This window comes from Populus trichocarpa, chromosome 2, assembly GCF_000002775.5.
Source record: "Populus trichocarpa isolate Nisqually-1 chromosome 2, P.trichocarpa_v4.1, whole genome shotgun sequence".
NCBI lineage: Eukaryota > Viridiplantae > Streptophyta > Magnoliopsida > Malpighiales > Salicaceae > Populus > Populus trichocarpa.
In genome coordinates, this window is record NC_037286.2 from 14502737 (window position 1) to 14526827 (window position 24091).

The 24091-nt window shown below is 33.7% G+C and overlaps 3 protein-coding genes across 3 annotated transcripts; 1 reads left to right on the plus strand and 2 right to left on the minus strand.

The window, feature by feature from the left end:
* Positions 1-497: 497 nt before the first annotated feature.
* LOC7487755 (uncharacterized) lies at positions 498-3803 on the minus strand. The gene is made up of 11 exons (XM_002302650.4): positions 3388-3803; positions 3222-3302; positions 3027-3122; positions 2803-2886; positions 2641-2710; positions 2381-2463; positions 1904-1983; positions 1536-1634; positions 1314-1422; positions 897-986; positions 498-777 (listed from the first exon to the last, which is right to left on the minus strand). The coding sequence occupies exons 1-11, from the start codon at positions 3640-3642 to the stop codon at positions 739-741; spliced, it is 1086 nt and encodes a 361-aa protein (XP_002302686.3). The 5' UTR covers positions 3643-3803; the 3' UTR covers positions 498-738.
* A 618-nt stretch (positions 3804-4421) lies between these two features.
* Positions 4422-6771, minus strand: LOC7487756 (WAT1-related protein At3g30340). Its single transcript, XM_002302651.4, has 6 exons — positions 6189-6771; positions 5930-5992; positions 5688-5804; positions 5175-5589; positions 4913-5064; positions 4422-4826 (listed from the first exon to the last, which is right to left on the minus strand). The coding sequence occupies exons 1-6, from the start codon at positions 6368-6370 to the stop codon at positions 4661-4663; spliced, it is 1095 nt and encodes a 364-aa protein (XP_002302687.3). The 5' UTR covers positions 6371-6771; the 3' UTR covers positions 4422-4660.
* A 14932-nt stretch (positions 6772-21703) lies between these two features.
* LOC18096409 (uncharacterized) lies at positions 21704-22463 on the plus strand. Its single transcript, XM_024594466.2, has one exon. The coding sequence runs from the start codon at positions 21911-21913 to the stop codon at positions 22298-22300; it is 390 nt and encodes a 129-aa protein (XP_024450234.1). The 5' UTR covers positions 21704-21910; the 3' UTR covers positions 22301-22463.
* The last annotated feature ends 1628 nt before the right edge of the window (positions 22464-24091 follow it).

Sequence of the window (24091 nt, forward strand, 5' to 3'; positions counted from 1 at the left end):
ACATGACCGTCAAATCTAAATCGCTTAGATCTGTCATGGCTACCAGACCTAATTTACTTGAGTCTTGCATGACTATTAGAGCAAAAGAACTTAAAACATTTCCTATAATCTTAATATTTTTTTAACATTTCAAAAAAAAAATTAATATTAACCCGCAACAAAGAGCAGACCAATATACTATTTTATATTAATTCATATTTTTTTACATGTAAAATATTTATGTTTATAATTCATTTAGGAAAAAGAAAAACAAACAAATCTACCCACTAGATTGAAGTGACATGTAACGATTATTTTTTAAAATGTTTTTTGTTTAGAAATATATTAAAATAATATTTTTTTATTTTTTAAAAATTATTTTTAATATAAATACTTCTAAACAATTAAAAAAATAATTTTGTATGCTTCAGATATAAAAATGCAACCAATAATCTTTCATAAAAAAAAGAAAGAAAGAGAAATGCATCACACAATCAGACAAGAAAAAGGTATAGAAATTAAGAAAAATTATGACGGGTGTTCTAATCAAATGATAAATATATTCATATAATCTTCAAGTAGTCCATAATTGAATAAACAATTGGGCAAAACTTATCACAATTTTAATTTTTCTATTTTTAAATTACACATTACAAATTGGATCAGGATTTTAACATCAGTTGTTCAGGTACCAGCCCGGAATGCAACAAAATTTGCTTATACACCAAGACAAATAAACTTGGAACGATCTGATGCAACTCACAAGAAAAACCTCCTCCGGCTGGTGTCCATTTCCGGCTGAAATTCAAATGAGAAGAAATATGAACAGTTTCATAATCTCACAAAATTTGGAGGGGAAAAAAGCGTCAACAAATCAAATCAATATATATACCATACAGAAACCATTCAAAAGCTACCTTGTGAACCCATTCATATTCACCGCCTTTGGTATCAAATGTTCCATGTTGGAGACTTCTCAACTTCAGTGTAAATCTAGGACCACACTCCTGCATGTTTAGAGGAAAACTATTGGCACACAGACTACCAAGATAATAGGGGTTTCAGACAGAGATGTTTGGGTAAAATTGAGACCCATAACTTAGATGGAGTATCCAAATGTAGTTGAAATTATCACGGGCCTAGCTAAAGTTCCAGATGCGTTTGATGTTTCACTAGTGCCCTAAGGCAGAATATTAAGATTACAAGGTTTGACTCAGTTCATAGAGTTAATCAACAAGAAGAGAAAAAGAAAAGTATAACTTATGATCCTGGTAGAAAGGATATCAACTCCACAACAACAAATGTTAACAACAAATTTGATAGGGAAACATAACCTGAAGGCGTGCAATCACTTTCTGTTGAGAGATCTTCTCACCCTTGCCATCTTTTCCTTTTTTACCTTTTGAATCACTCTGTTTGCTCTCTTTGGTTTCAAAGATGTAACTGTGCACATGAAAGTTGGAAAACTCTATCGGAAAGGTGTTTATAGAAAGAAAGAAAAGAAAAGATTACCCACAGGTTTATTCTTGGCAAAATTTAATGAATCCAAAGCATACCGATGATGCCGGAAGAATATATAATCACGTTGATTGTGAAAGGTTACAACTCTTCGACCCCGGAAATTCGGTTCTTGCGGGAAAAGTGACTGTATTATTCTGGAGGGTACATATGAACAAAAGAATGTTTTATTAAGAAGAAAACCAGTGTGTAAGAAGTCAACAAAGAAAATGATACATAGAAAAACTGTGAGATCATACAAACCACACTGAAAACATGGTTAAGTTATAGAAAACAAGAGTATTATCATTTTTGTGGGAAGATAGCACGTATGATCACACAGCTTATCCCAACTCATTCTTCCGGTCAACTATAGTGAGGAAAATTTAGATGGTTTCTAACATGCAACATGAAGAAAATTTAATACCTCCCAGCACGATGTCCCAGACGAGTTGTAAAGTTAGTCAAGACCAGCTCGGGCTCATGACTGGTGGGATTTCCATGATTCTGCAAGCAACACAAGGCAGCAAAGGTAAGAAGTTGCCCTCCTAGAAACTACATCAGACAAAACTGAAATCACACTCAATACCCCATAAAATAAAATCAGCTCATTCTAATCCATTGAAACCTAATTTGATAACATTTCTAAAACCACATTTCTCTCTTCATTGATCAATTTCTCTTTGATTAGATATTATTGCTCCAATAAAACAGGCCATGTCCACTTAAAGACCAGACAAATTAGATTTAATTGATGAGAAATTAGATACAGTTTGTTGATTAAGAATCATTAAGGACTGTAACTTTCTTTAGTAAATGAATAGAATCAATTAATTTCAGAATAGAAGGTAACATTGCATTAAATAAAAGTTATATGTCAATATCCACAAGGTCAGCCATAAACCTTGATATCCTTGCGTAGAACAAGCCGAGAGAGTTTGAAATGGGCAGTAGGGCCATCAGGCAAGCCAATGATCAAGAGAGCATCTACAAACATACTGAAAATTGTTAAGATTCTGATAGACAATCGCAGTCACCCAAGGTTTTATCCATTGATAAATGAAATCTATTTCAGTTATTGGAATAGGAAATCACGGTAAGAACATGCATATCCTAAGCAATTTGGCACGTGTTCTGTATTGAAAACTAAGAAGTACCACTCACCTGGTTCCCTGCGGTTGGTGTGAACAACTATAAGAGAAGTAAAATCCTGCTTCTTTGCATATTCTACAATCTACAAGAATGTTATGCACATCTTAATAAGAGATGAAACACTACTGCTAGGCATCTTATATTAGAAATAGAAGGACAACCAATAAAAAGCACCTTTTTCAAGTCATAAGTTCCTCTCTTGTAATAATGTGCATTTGGGATCACTTGAAGTAGTTCTGATATAAAAGCCGGTCCCCTCTGTAGACCACAAATGACATGTAAAGGCAATTCAACCATATCACAAGTGCAGGGAGAGATTTAAATTGGCATCAAAATAATATTTCATCTTCCATGGCTATTCAATGACAAAACAAATTAAAAAGAGATTACGAACTTACAGTAGAGTTAAAACGGGAAGTGGTGATCAATATCTTCGGAGTCCGTTCACGTTTTAAGATGGAGCTAAATTCGTCAGCATCATTGCCAGCGAATAGCTATAAACCAAGAGAATTAACACATCAGCTACAAGAAGCATTTGCTATTTTGGCCATGAGTAGAAATAGCTGATTCAATCGCAGAGCATGAGCTAGTACCTCCTCGTCGTCAGGCTTGCATACAGTCTCGTCATTCTCTCTAGTATTTTCAATGGTGCGTGGAATCTTCCTTGGAGGAGGCTGCACAATAATCACACCACACAAAATCAATTCTGATTAACAAAGAACAAAAACCCTAATGCGATATTTCAATTGGGGACCTGACCTCCTCACCGAGCTCGAGAGCTCGCTTCTCTTCGGCGTCTCGGGCTTTAAGCTTCTTGCGTTTCTCGACTTTCTTTTCATGCTTGAGTTTGGCGTGTACGGCAGATCTCTTCTCCTTGTTCTTTATCATTGACGGGAGTATTTCTCTCGTTTTCCCCTTCTCCATCTTCTTCTTCTTCTCCTTTCTGTCTAACTCTACATCGCTGCCATATTCTTCCATTGCCTCGCTTTCGCTCGTCCTTCTCTTCCCCCCCATTTTTCGCTAGTTTATTTTCGCTTTATAGATACAACAGTTTCCAGTAGCGGTATACACCGTAGAAGAAGAAGAAGAAGAAGAAGAAGTCAGTGAAACTAGGGTTTTTGAATCGTGCAGGGTATTAGAAGAGGATTTGTTTATGGGCCGGAGAGGCAAAGCCGTCAATGCGTAGGCCTGTTCTTATGTAAGAAGAAACGACATGTAATTTGGGTGGGGTAAACGACTGCTGAACTAATGACTATTCGTTGTTCCCTTTGAAACACGTGTCAGTCAGAATATAAAGCAGAGTTGCCTGTTTGGGCGTTCAAGGATGCTGCTGTCTTTCTATTCTACAAATTAGGAAATGATAATTTCAATCAGAATACAAACGTTTTTTTTTTATATATATAATTTTTTGATTTTTTTTTCATTACATGCGCACCTTTTTATTGATTGCTTATAATTTTTATCACATCAAGAAAATCTTTTTTATATTTATTTTAGAGTTTTTCATCGATTTTAATTACTTATAATTCTTATTTAATTAAAAAAATACACAAAAAATATTATTTCATTAAAAAAAAAACACATGTTAACAAGAAAAGAAATAATTATACCAGAATGTTTTAAAAAACAATTGAAATAATGAGTTTTCTTGCAAGGAATAAATTTATTATTGTATAATTAAATTGTTTTTTTGAAAAACTCCTCGCGAGATATCTTGATATATATATATATATATATATATATATATATATATATATATATAATTATTGATTTATTTTATTAAACAATCATCATGCAGTTAAATGAGTATTCTTGTATAGCATCATTTAATTTTAATTTTAATACAGTACATGGAAATTGGGGGAACGAAGTTAAGACTCAGCAAAATGAAGTAATAGACAATGCCTTTTCTATAAATTCAAATGGTGCTCGTTCACGGTAGACTCGAAACTTTTTTGCCTCCAATTTCACTGCACTGCCTTGAATAACCAGCCTCCGGCCACCAAATAATTCACTCAGAGAGAGCATTTATTTATGGATTACTCTTTGAAATTGTTGCTGGTATCTGTGCTTCGGTGTCACGGTGTTCCTCTTCCCTGGCTAGGTGGGCTTGCTTCTCTCCACAATCCCCTGCTTCAATGCTTTTACCCCAAAGTAGAATGTACAGACCAAGTATAACTAGGACAGAACCCAGGACACTGTTCGTTAAAATTAAAGACTGTTAGGAACAGTAAATAATCTGTTGTAAAGTAAAAGCATAATACATGTAATGAAAGGAAACAACCTTCCCAGATAAATTTGTTCATGCAGGATGGAGAAATCAAGCATAGCAGCAAATATCTGTGTGAAAGGGGTGAATGCTGATGTGAACACAGGACCCCTTCGTTTGACGCACCATGACATGCCAACATAGCACAAGCCAGATCCTATGATTCCCTGTATGAACAAGTGAAACGGTAATATTTCAAGCCTCCTGTTTCAACTCTTCTTCTCTTGACCTGAATGAAGCACGCAACATTAATTTAAGCTACCCGGAGAATACTTACAGCATAAAGGACGCTTATAATCTCCAATTTTGTTCTCAGAATCCACATGGAAAAATTCCTTTCAATGCTTAAACTCAAGATAGCAGACTGGACTGCGCCCAAGAAGGACATAAGGGCGGTGCTAGAATATTGAAATGGGTAACTTTTGCTAATCTTAGCTTGAATGAGGAACCACAAAGACCACGTGAAGCAGCCTGCAAGAGAAAGTATCGAACCAACCACCCACCTTTGTCTCTTCTTCCCTGAGATCATAGTGTCAGCATGGTTTAGGATGTCAGTTGTTGCAGCTTTTGAATGTGAATTGGTTAATGGGATTCCCTTATAAAAGATTAATAGGACAGCTCCTCCCATGCATATAAGTGCACCTAACACCTTTGTTCTTCCTGCCTTGCTTGTCATGCTCGCTTTTTCTATACTGGAAAGAGTTTTAACACCAGTTACCAAGGAATATTATTTTTGGTCAGAAAATGCAGTAAACTACTCACTGCTTACAGCCTTGCTTGCTGCGCTTACCCAAAAAGTAGTGCTAGTATGAACGTGTTTACAGGGACCGTGTTGAGGAATGCACAGGCGAAGGTAGCAGATATATACTCAAGTCCCTTAAGGAATAAATATTGTGTGAGAGTTAACCTGATAGACATCAATAATTCTCAGAGAATCAGAGTCTCTAGACATAATCATGGCAATTGTAGTTATATATTGCGAAGCATAACGCACAGAAGCATCTTGAAGATTACAAGTATATTTTAACTAACCCGAAAAGGGCACCGAGGAAGAGGTGGCAGAAGATGGAAGCTGTTAGCCTAGGTCTGCTTTTCCTGCAATCAAACTAGCTATATTACAGACCCTTGTAAGAACCTTTGTACATCAAAGAAGTTCAGTCCATGCTCCAAACTCGGTGATATTTCCAATGAAGGAGCAACAGAGAAAATAACTAGTTGACAAACGTCAAAATCGTGCTCAGAGGAGCTAAACAAGCATGAAAAATTAATTGTGCAGCAGCTGAAAGACTACCTTTCCCAATAGTAAGAAACAGGCGCCAAGAAAATTGCAGAAGTTGATAGTCGGTATGTAGCAATAACCATACTGTTCGTTCCTTCATCCAGAATCTTTTTAAAAAGCACATTCACTATTGCGAAGGCAAAATTAACGACCACCATTCCCACAACAGGCTTCCATTGTCCTCCGTCACTCATGTTTTCTCTACGAGTGCAGTATAAACAGATATTTTGGAGAAGCAGTAGTTGAAGAATAGTTAGTTCCTCTCCCTAAGAGATACAAGTGTGTGCAATGGTAGTGTAACCGGACTGATAACCTTCATCTATATATAGGATCACCACTTCCCAAAGGGGAATAAGCATGATTACATAATCGTCCGAGTACCGACTTTCCATTTCTTTAATCATTTTTTTTTTATAGTCGGTGAACACGAAATCAAATGCTAAGCTAATATTTAAGCATCATAAGAACATGACCTCACAAATTTGTCACGACTTTTGGTAATTAATATGGCAGATGACCCTATATATTTAGCAGAAGGAAGGCTCGATGTCACTTAGCCTTTCTGCTATTGAGCATGTAGTGATTTAAATATTCAGTAAGCAATAAGCATCTTTGAAAGTTGGAGGCAGATAGGATCCAAGCGTCCCTTTCTGCTAAGTATCTAATACTTCCGAGAACAGATCAACCAATTCTTTCAGCTTGGTGAATGGAAGAACAATGTGTCAAATCTTAAAAGTAAAATTAGTGCCAAAATAATGGGGTGCTTTGTAGCTGTAACTTGTTCAAGCTATGTTTTTTCCCTTCTGTCACGCATTTAAAAGCTTAGTTTTGAAAGCTTTACTTATTACACTATCAGAAATTCAATAATACAAACAAAATTAACGACAGTTTTTTTTCATTGATATTTTACAGTGATTTTTACTGACAACATTTTTTCCATCGCTAAAACCGTCGGTATATATCGACATAAACAATCCATCGGTATATACCGAGGGAATCCCAAACGGAATATAAAAAATAAAAAAAACAAGTTGTGCGATGACGTGTAAGTTTTTGTGGATAATTTTACTGACGGAAATACATTCGGATTTAAACCGGGCTGTCCGTACAATGACATGTCAAAAACACCGACCTAATTTTTGACGGAGTGACGAACAAAATAATTCTATCAGAAATTTTATCGGTAATGTTTAATATATGACCAGACATCGACCCTCCCCTCCCGTATTTCTCCTTCTTCTTCCCCCCTCCCCTATTTCTCCTCCCCCCCCTCTCAACATTAACAACCAGCTCCCTCCCCCTCAAACATCCCCCTTCATCTCAACACAAACGGTTTTAGTCTCAACATTTGTGTTCTGATTTATTGCGGATTTTTTTATTTTTTGTAAGTAATTCTATCTATTTTTAATTTTAATACAATTTTAAAATGTCAATTTTATTAATTATTGAATTTGTTTTAGTATATGTATTTTGTTTGGGTGTTTATTTATTTTATTGTTTTTTCTCAAACATGTAGTATGGATTTATAATTTTGTACTTGTTTGTTTTAGATTTTGTTAAATTTTATTTGTATGTAAATTGTTGAACTTATGTCGAATTACCGACTTAGGTGTATTGCAATGAAATAAATAATGGCTTGTTTAATAGGTCTGTTTTATTTTTTATCAATTTTATTGCCGATTTATAATTTCCGTAAGTTAATGCCTATAAATTTGTATTTATGTAAATAATTGATAATGAATATTTAAGAGAAGTTTGACATTAAGTTGGATAATCTAACCAATATTTTTGCAAATTTATTTACTTAATATAGTTAATTAATACATGTTGTTATCATTATTTTATAGAGCTTCGATAGAAGTCATAGATGATCGTTCATGGATGTATGGATGTATCGAGATTCACCTGAAGGATGGCGGAGGATGGATTATTGTAATGGGTTTAGAGTTTTATTAATTTCGCAACATCTATTCCGAGAAATATTAGTGGAGGCGATATTAGGTGTTCATGCAAGAGGTGTAAAAATAAAAAGTTTCTTCATCCAGATGTTGTAACGATGCATCTTCTACACAAAGGGTTCATAGAGGATTATTTGTGTTGGTATGCACTCGGCAGAACTATTTGTTCGTAACGAAAGCACAGTAGAAAGAATAGTTGGGTCAACTTCTAGTGCTAGCAACGTGCATGGAGTTGTAAATGACAACAATAATCCTTACATGAATATGATTATGGATGCAATGAGAATGAATCAAGGTAATGACAATCAATGTCCAATCGTAGAAGAAGAACCTAATGCAGACGCGACCAAGTTTTTTAAACTTCTAAAAGATTCTGATGAACCATTATGGGATGGCTGTATAAATCACATCAAATTATCGACCATTGCACATGTGTTTACCATCAAGTCAGATTATGGGTTGAGTGAAGCCAGTTATAATAGAATTGTAGAATGGACGAGAAGCATTTTACCTGAAGGGAACAAGTTGAAAGATAACTTCTATGCTGCTAAGTCTATGATGAAACCCCTCGGGTTAGGATACCAGAAAATTAACATGTGTCCAAATTTTTGTATGTTGTATTACCTTGAAAATACTAAGCTAACCGAGTGCATGACATGTGGGTATTATTCCCTTTACAAATCTAGAACTGGCATGAGAAAGACTCTTGTAGCATATAAAAAAACTTAGATACTTTCCAATCACTCATAGACTGTAGAGGTTATTAATGTCACCAAAAACTGTTAAGCACATGACATGACACCAATCACATGATGCGGTGGATAGAGTGATGATGTATCCTTCTGACGGTGAAGCATGGAAACACTTTAAAAGTGTGCATACTCACTTTTCAGCTGAATTAAAGAACGTGCATCTTGGGTTGTGTATAGACAGATTCAATCTATTTGGGTCATTTGCTGCTCCTTATTCTTGTTGGCTGGTTTTACTCACAGTTTACAACTTGTCACCGGGGATGTGTATGAGGCCGGAGTTTATGTTTTTATCTAAAGTCATACTCGATCCTAACAATTCGGGCCGTAATGTTTGTCTTTGACTGTTGATTGATGAGTTAACGCAATTGTGGTCCTCCAAGGCTTTGACTTATGATGTATCGAGAAAACAAAATTTTCTTATAAGGGTAGCTTTAATATGAGCTATCAATGATTTTCCAGTTTATGAAATGGTTTCTGGTTGGAGCACGCATGGAAAACTAGCATGTCCATACTGCATGGAAAATAACAAGGCATTCACGCTAACAAACGAAGGTAAAACATCTTTTTTTAACTGCTACCAGGGTTTCTTGCCAACATATCACATATACAGAAAGAACATAAATGATTTTTTTGTTGGCAGAGTAGAAAAGGACGTTGCACCCCATGTTTTTCTGGTGAAGAATTGCATGACGTGGTGTCAGAGTACAATGACATTATGTTTGGTTTCCAATCCAGTAAACAAAAGTTTTCTGGTTTTGGTTTGACCCACAACTGGGTAAATCGAAGTATTTTCTAGGAGCTTTTTTATTGAAAGACCAATCTCTTTCGGCATAACCTTGACGTTATGCATATAGAAAAGAACGTGTTTGAAAATATTTTCAACACGGTCATGGACGTGAAGGGGAAGACAAAGGACAACATCAAAGCTAGAATGGATATAACGTTGTTTTGTAACCATAAAAATATGAAGTTGGTTTTCGATGGGTCACGGGTCGCAAAGCCTAGAGTAAGCTTCGCTTTAGAGAAGAATGCATAATTACTAGTCTACCAATGACTTAAGAGTTTGTGTTTTGCTGATGGACATGCCTCAAACATATCAAGGTTGGTTAATCTAAAAAAATACAGATTGCATGGAATGAAGAGCCATGACTTCCATGTGTTTATGCAAACATTCATTCTATTAACTTATTGTGATTTATTACCAAAGGTATATGGGATGCACTCACAGAGATTAGTCATTTCTTTAGAGATATATACTTCAGCAAGTTGTTAACGCATCATATTAAGAGGCTTGAAACGAATATTGTCGAGACAATATACAAACTTGAGATGATATCCCTTCTATCGTTTTTTAACTCGATGGAGCATCTACCCATACATTTATCGTATGATGAAGAAAAGTTGGAGGCCCAGTCCAGTATAGATGTATGTATCCATTCAAGAGGTTAGATATTACAGATGCAATGTAATTATTAATTTATTTTTATTGTTTTTTTAATTGAAAATATTTGTTTAATTCCATGCAGGTACTTGTTCAATCTTAAGAAAAACGTTAAGAACAAGGTGTATGTTGAGGCTTCGATATGTGATGCATATATTGTTGAGGAGATCTCAATATTTATCTCGTACTATTTCGAGCCTCATTTGAGAACAAGAATCAATCGCATTCCACGACATGATGGTGGTGGTGAAGTGCCTTCCAGTGAGAACTTGTCAATATTCTCCAATCTTGGATGACCCATACCTGAAAATGCTGTAAGGGGAAGATATTTGTCTGAAATAGAGTTAAAAAAAGCACACAATTATATGTTTTTTAACTGCGATGAACTGAAACCCTTTATTCAGTAAGTATATATATTACTTAAACTTTGTTATAAATGAACTATTTATCTATTGTAATATCACAAACTCATGCAATTTTGAAAACTTTATAGGCAACATCGATAATATTTACTGTCTAAGAACTCACAGCTGACTGAATCCCAAATCTTTCGATTACAAGATGAACAATTTACCACGTGGTTCAAAACACATGTAAGTACTATCATAAACTCATTATTTATCATTATACTTAATTTCATTACAGAATTCTCGTTTACTGTTCATTGTTATACTTGATATACAAGGTTTATTAAATGAAAAGGAATGCTAGTGTTTTATTGTCTTTATTAAGCCTGGATCCTGAAAGAAAAGTGAAGTGCTACAACATGTATTTTGTTAATGAATATGTGTTTCATACTGAAGAATACGAGCATGGAAGAAATACATATAACAGTTGTGTTTGTGTTAAGGGATCAACTTGTAATGAGTTTGAAGTTGACTGTTATGGTAAATTAGAAGAGGTCGTTGAATTGTAATATCATAATGAGCATAGTAGAGTGTTTTTATTCAAATGCTATTGGTATGACACCACTGACAGAGGAATCAAAGTATATCCCCACTATAGTCTGGTCGAAATTAACTCAAAAGCTAGACTCCGCAACGTAAATGATGTCTTTGATTTTGCCAAGCAATGCCAACAAGTTTATTACACATACACCCTTTCTTTTAGAAAGGATCGATCAAGAGTTGATTGGTTATCTGTTTTAAAAATAAAACCCATGGGTCGTGTCGAGGTTGTTCATGATGAGAACGAAGACACAAGTGTGGGAGATGATGTCTTTCAAGTTAGTGAGTTGGTTAAACCATATCAAGTTGCTTCATCGCTTGACTTAGAAGAAAATTTAAATTTTCACGTCTTTGATAAAATAGTCTTGTTGATGTTGACACTGGAGAGTTGAATGTTGTTCTAAGATCCAACGAAAAAGCACAAGTCAATGAAGATGATGATGATATCAACGTTGAAGATTGCGATGGAGCTGATCATGATTCAATTGAAGAAGAGGTAGATAATTCTGACTAACTATCAGAATATGAAAGTGTTAAGGAATTTTTTATCATGTAATATTTATGGATGAAATTCTGTACAAATAAATAATTATTTTATAATTATTATATGAACTGCTGTTATTGTGTTATGCGTGAAGCTTTCAATTTAAGTGTTTGTAGGGAGGATGACATGCAATACAGACACAATCTGTCATTCACTGCGCACATCACCGATGGAAACATCGACAGACTGTGTTCGTTGGTGTATTTCAGAGGCGAAGGGAACTATTTCTATCTCACATCACTGATAGAAACACTGACAGACACATTCCATCGATGTATTCCAGAGGCGAAGGGAACTGTTCCCCGATCACCGATGAAAACACTGACGAACATAAACCATCGGTGTTTTATAGAGGCGAAGGGAATTGTTCCAACATCACCGATGGAAACACCGATGATTTGTGTTCGTCGGTGTTTTTTCAGAGGTAAAGGGAACTGTTCACATTCCATGTCGGTGATGTCAATTAAAAACCTCTGAGTTAGTTGTAGGTTATCGAGAGAATTACCGATGGACCATCGATGGATTGTGTAACCTAAAACGTGGGTAATTAATGCATCTCTGACTGTGTGTACTTTTTAACATTAGCGAGGGAATTACCGATGAATCACTAATGGACTGAGAAAATTTTGGAGGGCTTCTGGAAAAGTTTAGTGCGAAATTGAAATTTGAGAGCGAATTTACTGAGGGAATTATCGAAGGATTAATTAAAAATAATATTATTTAATAGTCCATCGGTGATTTCATCGGTAAAAACGCAATATAAAACCCAACGAGTACCCCTTTAGTTCATTTTTTCCTCTCGTTCAATTTTCTTAAATCTCTCTCGTTTTTTGCTCTCAATTCAAGTGATTTTGCTTCAATTTCTAGTTTTATCTTCATCTTTAAAGTTTAAAAGGTATGTATCGTGGTTCTCCTCACTTGTTATGATTTTCTATTTTTCATATTTTCTTTGGTTTATTAACAATATATTTTTATTTTTATTATTTTTTGAATTGTACATAGATAAAGTTTAAAAGTAAACACACTCTTATGGTAAGCATTTTTCATTCCTAAAGTCTATAGTTTTTTTTTTTGTATTACTTTTTTGCCTATTTTATTGTTTTTATTACAATAATGATTGATTATTTTGTTGAATTTTAATTATTATTGTTGCATTTTCCGCATAAATGTTAATTGAATATATAGGATTAAATTTAATTGTTTTATCTCAATTTTATTATATATATTGCACAATAGAGTGTTTGATTATTTTGTTGAATTTTAATTGTTATTGTTAAATTTGTATAGATGTCAGTTGAATATATAGAAATAAATTTTATTTATTTTTCTAAATTTTATTGTTATATTTGTATAGATGTTAGCTTATATATATGATTTTTTTTCTCTATTTTATGATTAAAAACATTATATTATTACATTGAAAATGAAATGAAATTGAATAATCTAAATTTTCTGGTATAAATAAAATAAAATCAATTGGTTTGTGGCATATATCTTGTTAATATTTGCAGGTTCGAACAATTTGGATAGTCTCCAGTATAGAGGAGGTGCTGCCGATTTTTTTTAAAATCAAATTTGATTATGTAATTATTCATCAAATTTGTGTAGATGTGTAAAACAAAATCAACAGCACGTCGTGAGCATATGGTCGCAACTAGTTTTTCTAGCAGCGATGATGACGTGACCAAGAAGAGGCAACTGTGGCGACTAACGACGCTGTTTCTTCAAATGCAGTTCAACAATGTAGAGGTGGTGTGCCTTCATAGCGGAGTTAATTCACCTGCAAATACGAGGCATATTGAAAGGACAACCTTTCAATGTAAGTTTGTTTTGATTTTAGTTTTTTTTCTTTTAACGTAATTTATGGACAACTAATTAATATTTCATTAATTTTATTGATTTTATTGATTTTCAGGTTCACAAACATTGAGGCTGCCCAAGTAATAACATCGGGGTTTAAATTGTCAATGAAGATTCTATTGTTTCAATGGAGTCAGGTTTCTAGACATCCTGATGTGAGATCTTATATCGATGCATGGTTTAGAAGATTTGAGGTTAGTGTTAACTTCAAATTTTAACTATTTTGTATGTTATGTTGAAATTATTGATTTATTTTTAATAAATTATTTATACACAACACAAATTCGAGTAGGGTAATGCAAATGACAATATTGCGAGGAGGGTGTGAGAGAATCATGTGACAATTAGGTAACATTGAAAATGATACGATATTTTTTAAAAAATTTTACATATTAAAATCTAATTTGTCATTAACTCATATAAAATTCGTTTATGGATGTAGGTTGCGTGACTTTTGATATGAAGCGCAGAAAAAAGAAAAAAAATATGCCAGAGATAACGATCTACAAGGCTGGAATGATGTGGTAGTTTATAGGGATTTTAGGCCGCCATACATCCTTGAGTATATATGAGCATATTATATCCAGCACGTGACGTCTGAGCAGTTCACACGACGCTCATAGTCTAGTGCCGAGAACCGAAACTGACAAATTCATGGTTCGGTTACCATGTATATTGGTGGCTGCATTCCGTTCATTACACATGCGAAGCGGATGGTAAGATTAATTTTAATGACATCTATCTTTAATTAATTTGTTGTTATTTATAAATGTATTTAACTTGTAATATATTTTTTTTCTTGCAAGCTACGTTTTTTGGACGTGAGCTGAGCCCAATAAACAAAAATAAGTGATTATATAATTTAAAACTTTTTGTAGAGACGCACGTGTGGAGTGAAGACCGTCAAAAGGGGGTGCAACAATTCATCGACAACCACGCTCAACACTTCGTGGTATGTTCGTTCAACCATTTTCTTTCGTAAGTTATTATTTTCTTGAATTGAATTTGATGATTTCTTTTTTAATTTTCAGGAGACATATAATAGTTGGTTGAGGGAGAGATATGAGGACAATCCTTCGACCCACCAAGATTTCAATCCAAATTTATGGATGGAGGCAGGATCGTCTAGTGGACCCGATAGAAATCGAGTGTACGGACTCTCCAACACTGGGACTGAGAATTTGTGGGTGACTCGTAGTGTCTCAACCGTTGGGAGCTTCTAATCAGTATCGAGCACTCAGTCTCAGGAGTTCATGGCCTTCCAATAACACACGACTCATCTCACGGAAAAATATGAGCGACTCTTGGCGGATTATGAACAACTCCACCAAATGGTCATGAATATGAGATCACGAATGAGTGGTATGTGTGCGCCACCTTTTGGCCATGTGGTACTGGGAATGACTAGCCTCCTCCTCCTTTTCCAGCGCCGTCATTGTTCTAGTTTAATTTTTATTTGTACAAATCAAATTGTAATGAATATTTAGATGAATATTATTCAATTTTATTTTTACATATTTCAGTTTTATACAATTTTTTTTGCTTAATTTTTTTTATTATTCTATAGAATTTTATATTAATTATTCTATACAATTTTATTTTTTAAAATATTTTTTAATTATCACCGATGGATTTACAGACGGAATCAATCTGTCAGTATTTTGTAGAGAGTTGTAAAATTTTTATTGCATATGCCACAATCATAGATGAAATTATTCTGTCAGTGATTTATCGATGGTAATACAGACAGAATCAATCCGTCGGTATATTCCACAGAGTTGAGAAAAAAATATTGTATATACCACTATCACTGATAGAAATATACCGACAGAATAATTCCGTCGGCATATTTTCAAAGGGATTGTTTTTGACGCGTATTTTCTGCTTGTAAATTCATTGGTTTTTAATTTTTTTTACCAATAAAATTAGCGATAATGTTTCAAGTCGTGGCAGTTATCACGTTGGGAGAATTATTAATGTTCACATTCTGTAAATGAGAGTGTAGATGCCCTAGGCCCCAAGGCTAGAAGTGTACACATGAATATAGGATATACAATTGGAAGCGCATATATGGATTAGATTTCAGGTGGCTGGTAGTGTTCAAGTTCAGATTGTCTCTCCTCTGCTTTCCTTTTTAATGACCATCTTGAAACCAAAAGGGAAGACCAAGCAAGCAGAAGCTCTAAAACAAAGGAAGGTAGTTCCTTGCCGTTTCTTTCACCAGCACAAAACAGCTGTTAACTTTCATGATCATGTCCGTAGCTTTCATGGTGAAATGATATCCTTTGACATGCATAGTATAATATTGATGATGGGCATGCATGATGTCTACACATGAACAGATGCATGGGTCCATGTCAAGCAAGGTCCACAAGAAGCATATAAGCTAGCTTAAAGTTTTAATGGAACATCAAGTTTATTCAAATATCCTGCTCCGTATATATCATGTCGCTGTTTGCTCCACTCAATCTAGAATCAACTAGCTACATGACTAGTGCTTTGTTTGTGGGTCTAAAAAAAATTATATATATATATGGTTTTTTAATGAATTTTTATAGTTAAAAGAATGTAACAAATTAAAAAGTATATGTACATATACAATCAAATAAATTAAGAATTATATGGGTTAATAAATAAATAAATAATCATTAATAATATCTAAAAACAAAACTTGAAAAATCAAGAGATAAATGTAAATCAAGATATTTAATCTTGAAACATAGGATATTAAATTGATTATATAAAAAAAAGAAAAAAAAACATGTAAGACTACACATATTAAAAAATCATTTGAAAATAAATATTTTTTATTTTCAAAAACATAGTTTATCTATATAAAAGATAAAAACAAAACCATAGATGAACAAGAAAAACCTCTCCGAAAATTAAACGCATAACCAAAAAATCAATATTATTTAAAAGAGATCCTATGAACAAAATAAAAGAGATGATGTTTTTTCTATTTTTTTGGCTTTTAGTTTTTAACCAGTCACGTCATTTTATTTCTTTTCAATTGCATTCTTTAAAGTTAAATTTTTATGGTAACTATGTCAGACCCAAGCATCTTGGGTCTAGCAACCTGCCCAGATTCAGGTCACTGTGATGGTCGGAAAATCAGGATCTATGTTTTTTTTTATCCAAAAACCTATTTTACAACCTGTTTTTTTACCAAAAACATTTATAAAACACCCTGGAAACCATGAAAAACCCATTCATGACCTCAAAAAATCGCCCCAAAAACCGAACTCAACTGGAAATAAAAAATCAATCCGAGCTCAGATATGTTTTTTCATAAAATTTTAAGGTATAAAAAACATAATATAAACTCCCCGAATTAAATGAAACAATTTGAAACAAACACCTTTTATTTTGGTGGCCTAAATCGGTGTCAATGACAAGTTTCTCTCTTTACCGCTGGAATCCGGCTACCCCTCTCTCTCTTATCTCTCAACCAAGGATAAAAAAATAACAAAAATAAACCTTTGTTCCAAAATGGAATTGGAACAATTTTGAGGGACCAAAATTGTATAATTTGAGTGATTGTTTAAGTTGGAGGACCAAAGTGAATGTTTTCAAAATTTATGGTACGTCACCCATATTTGCTGTATTTTTCATTTTAGTCCCCCCTCTTCCAATCCCGGCATTTCATAAGAATTTGAAATTAATTGCTCCTTAAATAGGTCTTGATCACTCAAAAGCAAACTTTAAGGACCAAACTGGAAAAAAAAAACAAATTTACACAATAATAATTGTACATTGTACAATGAAAATCCCATACGTTTTAGTATATAAGCAATGGTTCATCCCTTAGAAACCTCTTTGACCCAAGAAGCCCACTTTCTCATCTCCAAATTATATATAATATATATACACTACAATCCATGAAACAAGTAATTAACTATTAAAAATAACATAGTCACTTGGCTTACCACTAGCAGTCACCTTATAATAAATTTGCTCAAAGAAAGGGTCTCCTCCTGGGTATATCTTCCAAGAAGTATCGAACTCCATAACCTTGGCGTGCATGGTGGTAAAAGAGTAACCCGCCGCCTACTTAGTGCATCTCAGCCACGTTGCTGGCATTGTCAGATCTCGGCAACTTAACTTCTATTAATCATCGATGTACTTCAAGACATCATGATTAGTAATGATAATGAACTCCTTCTATACCAAATTAATAATGATTTTAATGCTTTAATTAATTGCTAAACAGTGACACCAAGCTCAAGACAGTTTCTTGTTAAAAAACATATAATGGGGCGGCGCCCTCTTGGCTGAGGACACCTTCAATCCCATACCCTAGGCATCACAATTACCCTCGAATAATTTATCAAAATCAAGAAAGGCAAGGATTAAGATCAGCTTTAATCATCTTGTACTTCGCCAGCTGAAACTGACTGCAACTTTCTCTATCCACCAGAAAGTATATTCTTTTTGAAGCACTCAGTGATGTATGCGATAAAAAAAATTGAGATGGCGATTGAAATCACCTAGAAAAGGAGGTCAAGTCATGAAATCCCCTCACATTATAAATATTCGTAGGAGTGGGCCACTCCACAATAGCTACCACCTTGCTTGATGAATCTACACCATCAACATATATCAGAAAAGCAGCCACTATATATATTAGCTAGGCTTCCTTGACTGTGCAGTGTGCATTCCACTTCACCACGGACGTAGCTATATATGTGCTTCCTGCTTTTTTTCTTCCTCTAATTATTCTCCATCCATTATCTCCATGTCTATCATTCATTCATCCACCCAGGATCATGTCCTACTGATCTTCGCTCTCAGCAATAAATTAACAGTGAAGGCAATCCCAACAAACAATAATGGATAATCATGTTTAAGGAAAGGTTCAAGGTTTCGATCAATAGTAAAATGTTATATTTAACGGTCTGTGGAAATATGATTACTAGCTAGAATTAATATCCGACAACCTGTATCTGGTGCAATGTGATGATGTTGAGTGCAATATCGTCTGCCTTATTGTGATATAACAGGTTGTATCTTGAGTTAATATATACGTTTGATAATTACACCACAACTACATCTTTGAATCCTGTAATGAACTTCATTGAAATGCAACGAGCATCTTATAATTGGATCTTAAAAACTAGATAAATTATGCAGCAGCACGACAAAAACAATTAGAATCTGCAGTTTATCGATCCAAGACTCATGGAGTTTTTGGATTGTTTCTTAGTTACTGATGTGGGGCATCTTTCAACGTTTATGATTCGAAACGAAAAGCATCATTGAAGGCTACCCAAACATCTAGTTGAACCACAGTAGTATATATGCTTGAGCAATGTTCAGTCTCCTTTTACCATTCCAGTCTGGAATAATTAGGAGCATGTCAAAAGCTTCCCTAGAATGTTGAAATTGGAAAGGTATAAAAAGATTAGAATGCCTTTGAGAAGCCACATCAGTCATGATTCAAGTAACTCTGTCGTGTAAAGATGAAACAAAGAAAAGTTCTTACACACAAAGAGCTGTGTTTATACGATTTTGAAGGTTAGTCCCTTTTGTTTTTGAAAATCATAGGTTAGCCCCTTAATTAAAGTTGATTGGAATATTTTTTTTTGAGATTTCTAAATAACCCTCTTTAAATGCATCTTTAATTTTGTACATAGTAGTTGATATAGTAGAATTTGATTAGAAATGAAGGACGACGTCGTTGTATGAGAAAAAAAAAATTGTTACAAAAACACCAATAAAAATATATCTATATAATGAACAAAATACTAGTATACATACTGCACAAAATTTAAATCATGCATAAAAGATTGGGACTATCTTCTATCATATATCCTAAAATATTTATTGAAAATAATATACTTAATACAAAACCAATAAAACATACTTATTTGTTGACAAATTTAGCACGTGACCAATCTGAAACTTATTGTTGATGTATTCTTAAGAATTTATTAGTCCTTGGTGCAAAAAAATTAACATTAATAAACTTTTCAAGATTTCAATAATGTTTTTTTTTTAGATGAATTCTTAAGTAAGATCTAACTGAACCAATAAAATAAACTTAAAAATCTCTTTACAAAGACTGAACATATATTCTAGAACGGAGATAAATAAGGAGTAAAATAAGAACTATTGAGAAATGGAGAAACTAACTGAAAATTTAGATGAAGAAAAGTGTCAAAAATTCTATAGACCCAAAATACTTTTTTTTTTTTTTATAGATGATTTTAACTAAAAAACTTATATAATTCCTCCACTATCAAGTTGAGGTTTTTGGATTTAAATCAGATATCTTTTGAACTTAAAAAATAGATAAAACAAGGAGATTTTTTCACTTTAAAAGCTTAGATATTCTTTGAATCTAAATTAAATAAAATACTAAGAAAATTTTGTTTTTTTTGTTGAATAAAGTTTTTTTTAGAGTCATATCAACTAATAGTTATTTAAGATTAGTTTATTATTTATCTGTAATTTATTTAAATTATGTTAACATTCTATGTTAAAGAGTTTATATTAAAAATTAACTTATAACAAAATTTTAATCTAAAAAAATAAATAAATCTCACTTTTAATTTAACCTCAAACATACACATTTACCATTTCTTAAACAAAATTTCCATCATCAACCTCAAAAGAGTTTTGATCTTTATTAGAATAGTTATAATACGCCGCAGCTGTCTCGTTGAAGATGACTTCATCAAAAGACCACATTGCCCTTCTTAGTTACACTACTCGCGTGTAGCTAAGAACTCCATCTTTTTCATGGCATCGCTAATTACCCTATAAAAGTATACATCCATCTTCCTATCATCCAACACCCCACTTACTTCTCTCTTTAGCTCGAGGTTATGGTATGCGCACAGGAGTCGACACCCTAACCTAGAAAGAATTTCTTAATATATTAAGTGCTTGTTTAAGATTGCGATAACAGTTATATATATTTAGAAATTCATTAAAATAATTTTTTTAAAATTATTTTTAATATTAATATATTTAAAAACAAATAAGAATTTCAAAATTTAAAACCGCATTACGAATCACGCTCTAAATACATCCTTTCTAGTCCGGTTTGTGGGACTCATGGTGTCACCTACACTTATAATTGCAATGACGCTTTCTTTAATGGTGTTGTTAGAGAATAATATAAATCATATCCTGGGACCTCACCTAAAAGCTTAAGTTTTGGGTTGAATTGGTTCTTTGACATGGTATCAGAGCTTTGATGACCAAGCGGTCACGAGTTCGAATATCACCATCCTCATTTATTTGATAAAAATTAAGCACAAGGTAATGTGAGCCTGTGCAAGTTTCAAGCCCAAAGGGCTTTCACTTGAGGGGATGTGTTAGAGAATAATATAAATCATATCCTGGGACTTTACCTAAAAACTTATACTTTTAGGTTGAATTGGTTCTTTGACAAGTGTGGATGTTGTCAAGGAAGGGGAGTGTTATGCCTAAACACTCTGAGTCCATAAAATATCAATGTCTGCCCCATCATCCCCCATCTTCCTTCTAGTTTATAACTAGAAAATTGATATATATTGATAAAATATTTTGTCAATGTAAACACTTTATTTTATTGGTATAAAATTTATTGATGCATTTATTAATGGAAACGTATTGTTAACAAGTATCTCGTTAATAATATTATATTTGTTAGTAGTTATTTTAGTTATTTTTATACTATGGATGTACCAACAAATTATTATTGTTGATAATAAAAATAAGCGTGGACCATTCGACAAGTCTAGACCACTAATTTTTTAACCATCACTTTTTTTGTATAAAAAAAATTATTCGTCTACCCGCGGTGAAGCGCGTACAAGTCTAGGATATTTCTAAACACCATCCATGCCTAGCTACCTTAACCTCTGTTATTGTTTTCGTACGTGTGAAGATTTGGAGGCAAATATTAATAAATGTCAATAAGAAGACTAGACCTTAAGTACATTCAACCTGGATCCTCTAAGGCCCACGAATCGGAGTGAGATGGGCCTGGGCTTCAATACAATTTACCCACTACGCTTGCTTATTTGCTTTCTCCCGTTGCTTTACACCTCGGCCTTGTGCTGTTTCACCAATCGAATCGCGTCGCCCGATCCCCTCCCTTCCACGACGAATTTTCTCTGCATTCAAAATTCAATTACCGAAAACAAGAACCGTTTTCCCCTTGCCTCCGTCTCAATATTTTCCCAATTTTAGAGTTAGGTTAGATCCACCGATCCTAAACCCTAAACAAAAATTTAATCCATGTCGAAATTCTCAGCAATTTTCACATGCGTCACTATTTTCTTATTGAGCAGTCTCTGCTTCCCGATCGCGCTATCGGAAACTGGCGCTGGAATATTGATTCAAGAAGTCACAAGAGAGGATGGTAAGGGTGATGCATGCGCAGGATTAAAAGCACCCGCTTCATGTCCGATCAATTGTTTCCGTGCGGACCCCGTGTGTGGCGTCGATGGCGTTACTTATTGGTGTGGGTGCGCTGACGCTTTGTGCAGTGGCACTCGTGTTGATAAATTAGGGGCTTGTGAGGTTGGGAGTGGAGGGAGCTCTTCTCTTCCTGGTCAGGCACTTCTTTTGATTCATATTGTCTGGCTTATCTTGCTTGGGTTTTCTCTCTTGTTTGGGTTTTTTTAATCTGACAGATTTACAATTTGACTTTGATTCTATGATTATTTTCCCTGTATATATTATCTATGTTGTTGTGCTGGGGTTGAGATGATTAGGGTTTGTGCGAGATTTTGTGTTCGTGTAAAAATATTCATTTGAGTTAATATCATTATTGTTTCATTCTTTTTTACTGATATTTTTTCTATGGTTCTATGTGACTTGATCATCTTGGTGCATATGGGCATCGTATTCGAGGAACAGAAACCTCTGTTTTTTTTTAACATAAGTTTCATTGTAATTTACGCTTTGGATGGTCTCTTTTGTTCTTTCCAGAGAGGTTATCCTCTGTTAGTATGTAAGAACCCTTCCTGTTAGTATGTAAGAACCTATTTCATTTGCTGTGCTTGTTGATCTTTACAAGGAACAATATCATTTAGAGTGCAGTTGGTAAGTACACGAATATCGAAAATTAGGCTCATATAGAGAAACATGTAAGGTCCTTGCGGAGGTATTTCAGTGGGGGAGGGATGGCACCACTCTCTCCACATTTTAAATGGAAAAGGATAGTCTAGAATTGTCTTTGATGCATTAGAGTTTCTTCAAAGGTGTTTTCAGAAATTTGTGTAATGTGCCCACGTTCATTTCAAATTTACATTTATCTGATTTATCGACTATCATGCTAGCTCTCTTTTTTGTATAGAAAGATAGACTTACAATAAAAATTGCTAGCTACTCCAATTCCAAATACTACTGCTAGTTTATGGGTGTTTTTTTTTTTTTTAAAAAAAAATCTTTGATCATTCTCACAGTATTAACGGGAGCTACATCTCGATGGTCTCTGCATTCACTGTTTCATGCGTTGAAAAGGACCAGAAAATTTGAAGAGCAAACTTTCAATATGAAGTAGCTTCACTATAAATCTTAAACTCACGGATTTTTGCACAACACCATTTTTTATTGTGTGCCTCGTTTTTTAGTTTTCCACACCATTTTCTCTTCTTTCCATTGCAATTATTTCGGAGTATATTCATAAAATAGTTGGCCTCTAAGAAGTGTTTCAGAATAAACGACAATAGAACCAGACCAAGCATTGCCAGTTACACGCACACACTACTTAAGGATATCCTAGTTTTTATCAAACAAGCATCAGGGTGCAAGAAGATGTTCCATTTAAATATGTAGAGATCAGACACAAAAACGACTAGACTAAAATTTACAAGTTAGCACAATTGATAATTGCTTCTCCAAAGCATAGTTATTAAACTTGACACGGTGACTTGGCCAAGTGGTAAAGTTCCGAGTTGACCCAAGTTAATCTAAAAAAATAAAATAAAAATTATGTTTGAAGTTTTAATATTTCATATGAAATTTTTCTGAAATAATATATGTGGATGTAAGCTATAAAAAAGTGTGAGGCATGAAGTACAGTATAATTATTCCATATCGAAAAGTTATGATAATTCATGTGGATTTCTATTATAAAAAAAATATAGTATAGTTATCTTATATTGAAAAGTTAAATAATTCATATGAATGTGGGTTATATATAGTTATCTCGTACTGAAAAGTTAAGAAACAACTCATGTTGATTTTAAAAAGTTAAGAAATATTTTATATGGATAGAGGTTATATATATAGGTTATATATAGTTATTTTATATTGTAAAGTTAAGAGAATTTATGTGGATGTAAGCTATCAAAAAAAATATGAGACATGAAATGTAATATAATTATCCAACATCGAGAAGTTAAGAAATAATTCATGTGAATGTAAGCTATATATAGTTATCTCATATAAAAAAATTAAGAACCAATCTAA

Bases quoted from the DNA above. Each gene is read 5' to 3' on its own strand.
- LOC7487755 (XM_002302650.4), bottom strand. From the start codon at position 3,642: ATGGGGGGGAAGAGAAGGACGAGCGAAAGCGAGGCAATGGAAGAATAT. The intron at 2,887-3,026 runs GTAAGTTCGTAA...TGTGGTCTACAG, and splicing joins CTTCCCGTTTTAACTCTACT to AGGGGACCGGCTTTTATATC. The intron at 1,984-2,380 runs GTTTATGGCTGA...TGTTGCTTGCAG, and splicing joins TTCTACGCAAGGATATCAAG to AATCATGGAAATCCCACCAG.
- LOC7487756 (XM_002302651.4), bottom strand. From the start codon at position 6,370: ATGAGTGACGGAGGACAATGGAAGCCTGTTGTGGGAATGGTGGTCGTT. The intron at 5,590-5,687 runs GTAAGCGCAGCA...AACTCTTTCCAG, and splicing joins ATACTAGCACTACTTTTTGG to TATAGAAAAAGCGAGCATGA. The intron at 4,827-4,912 runs GTTGTTTCCTTT...TTTAACGAACAG, and splicing joins GAACAAATTTATCTGGGAAG to TGTCCTGGGTTCTGTCCTAG.
- LOC18096409 (XM_024594466.2), top strand. From the start codon at position 21,911: ATGTCGAAATTCTCAGCAATTTTCACATGCGTCACTATTTTCTTATTG.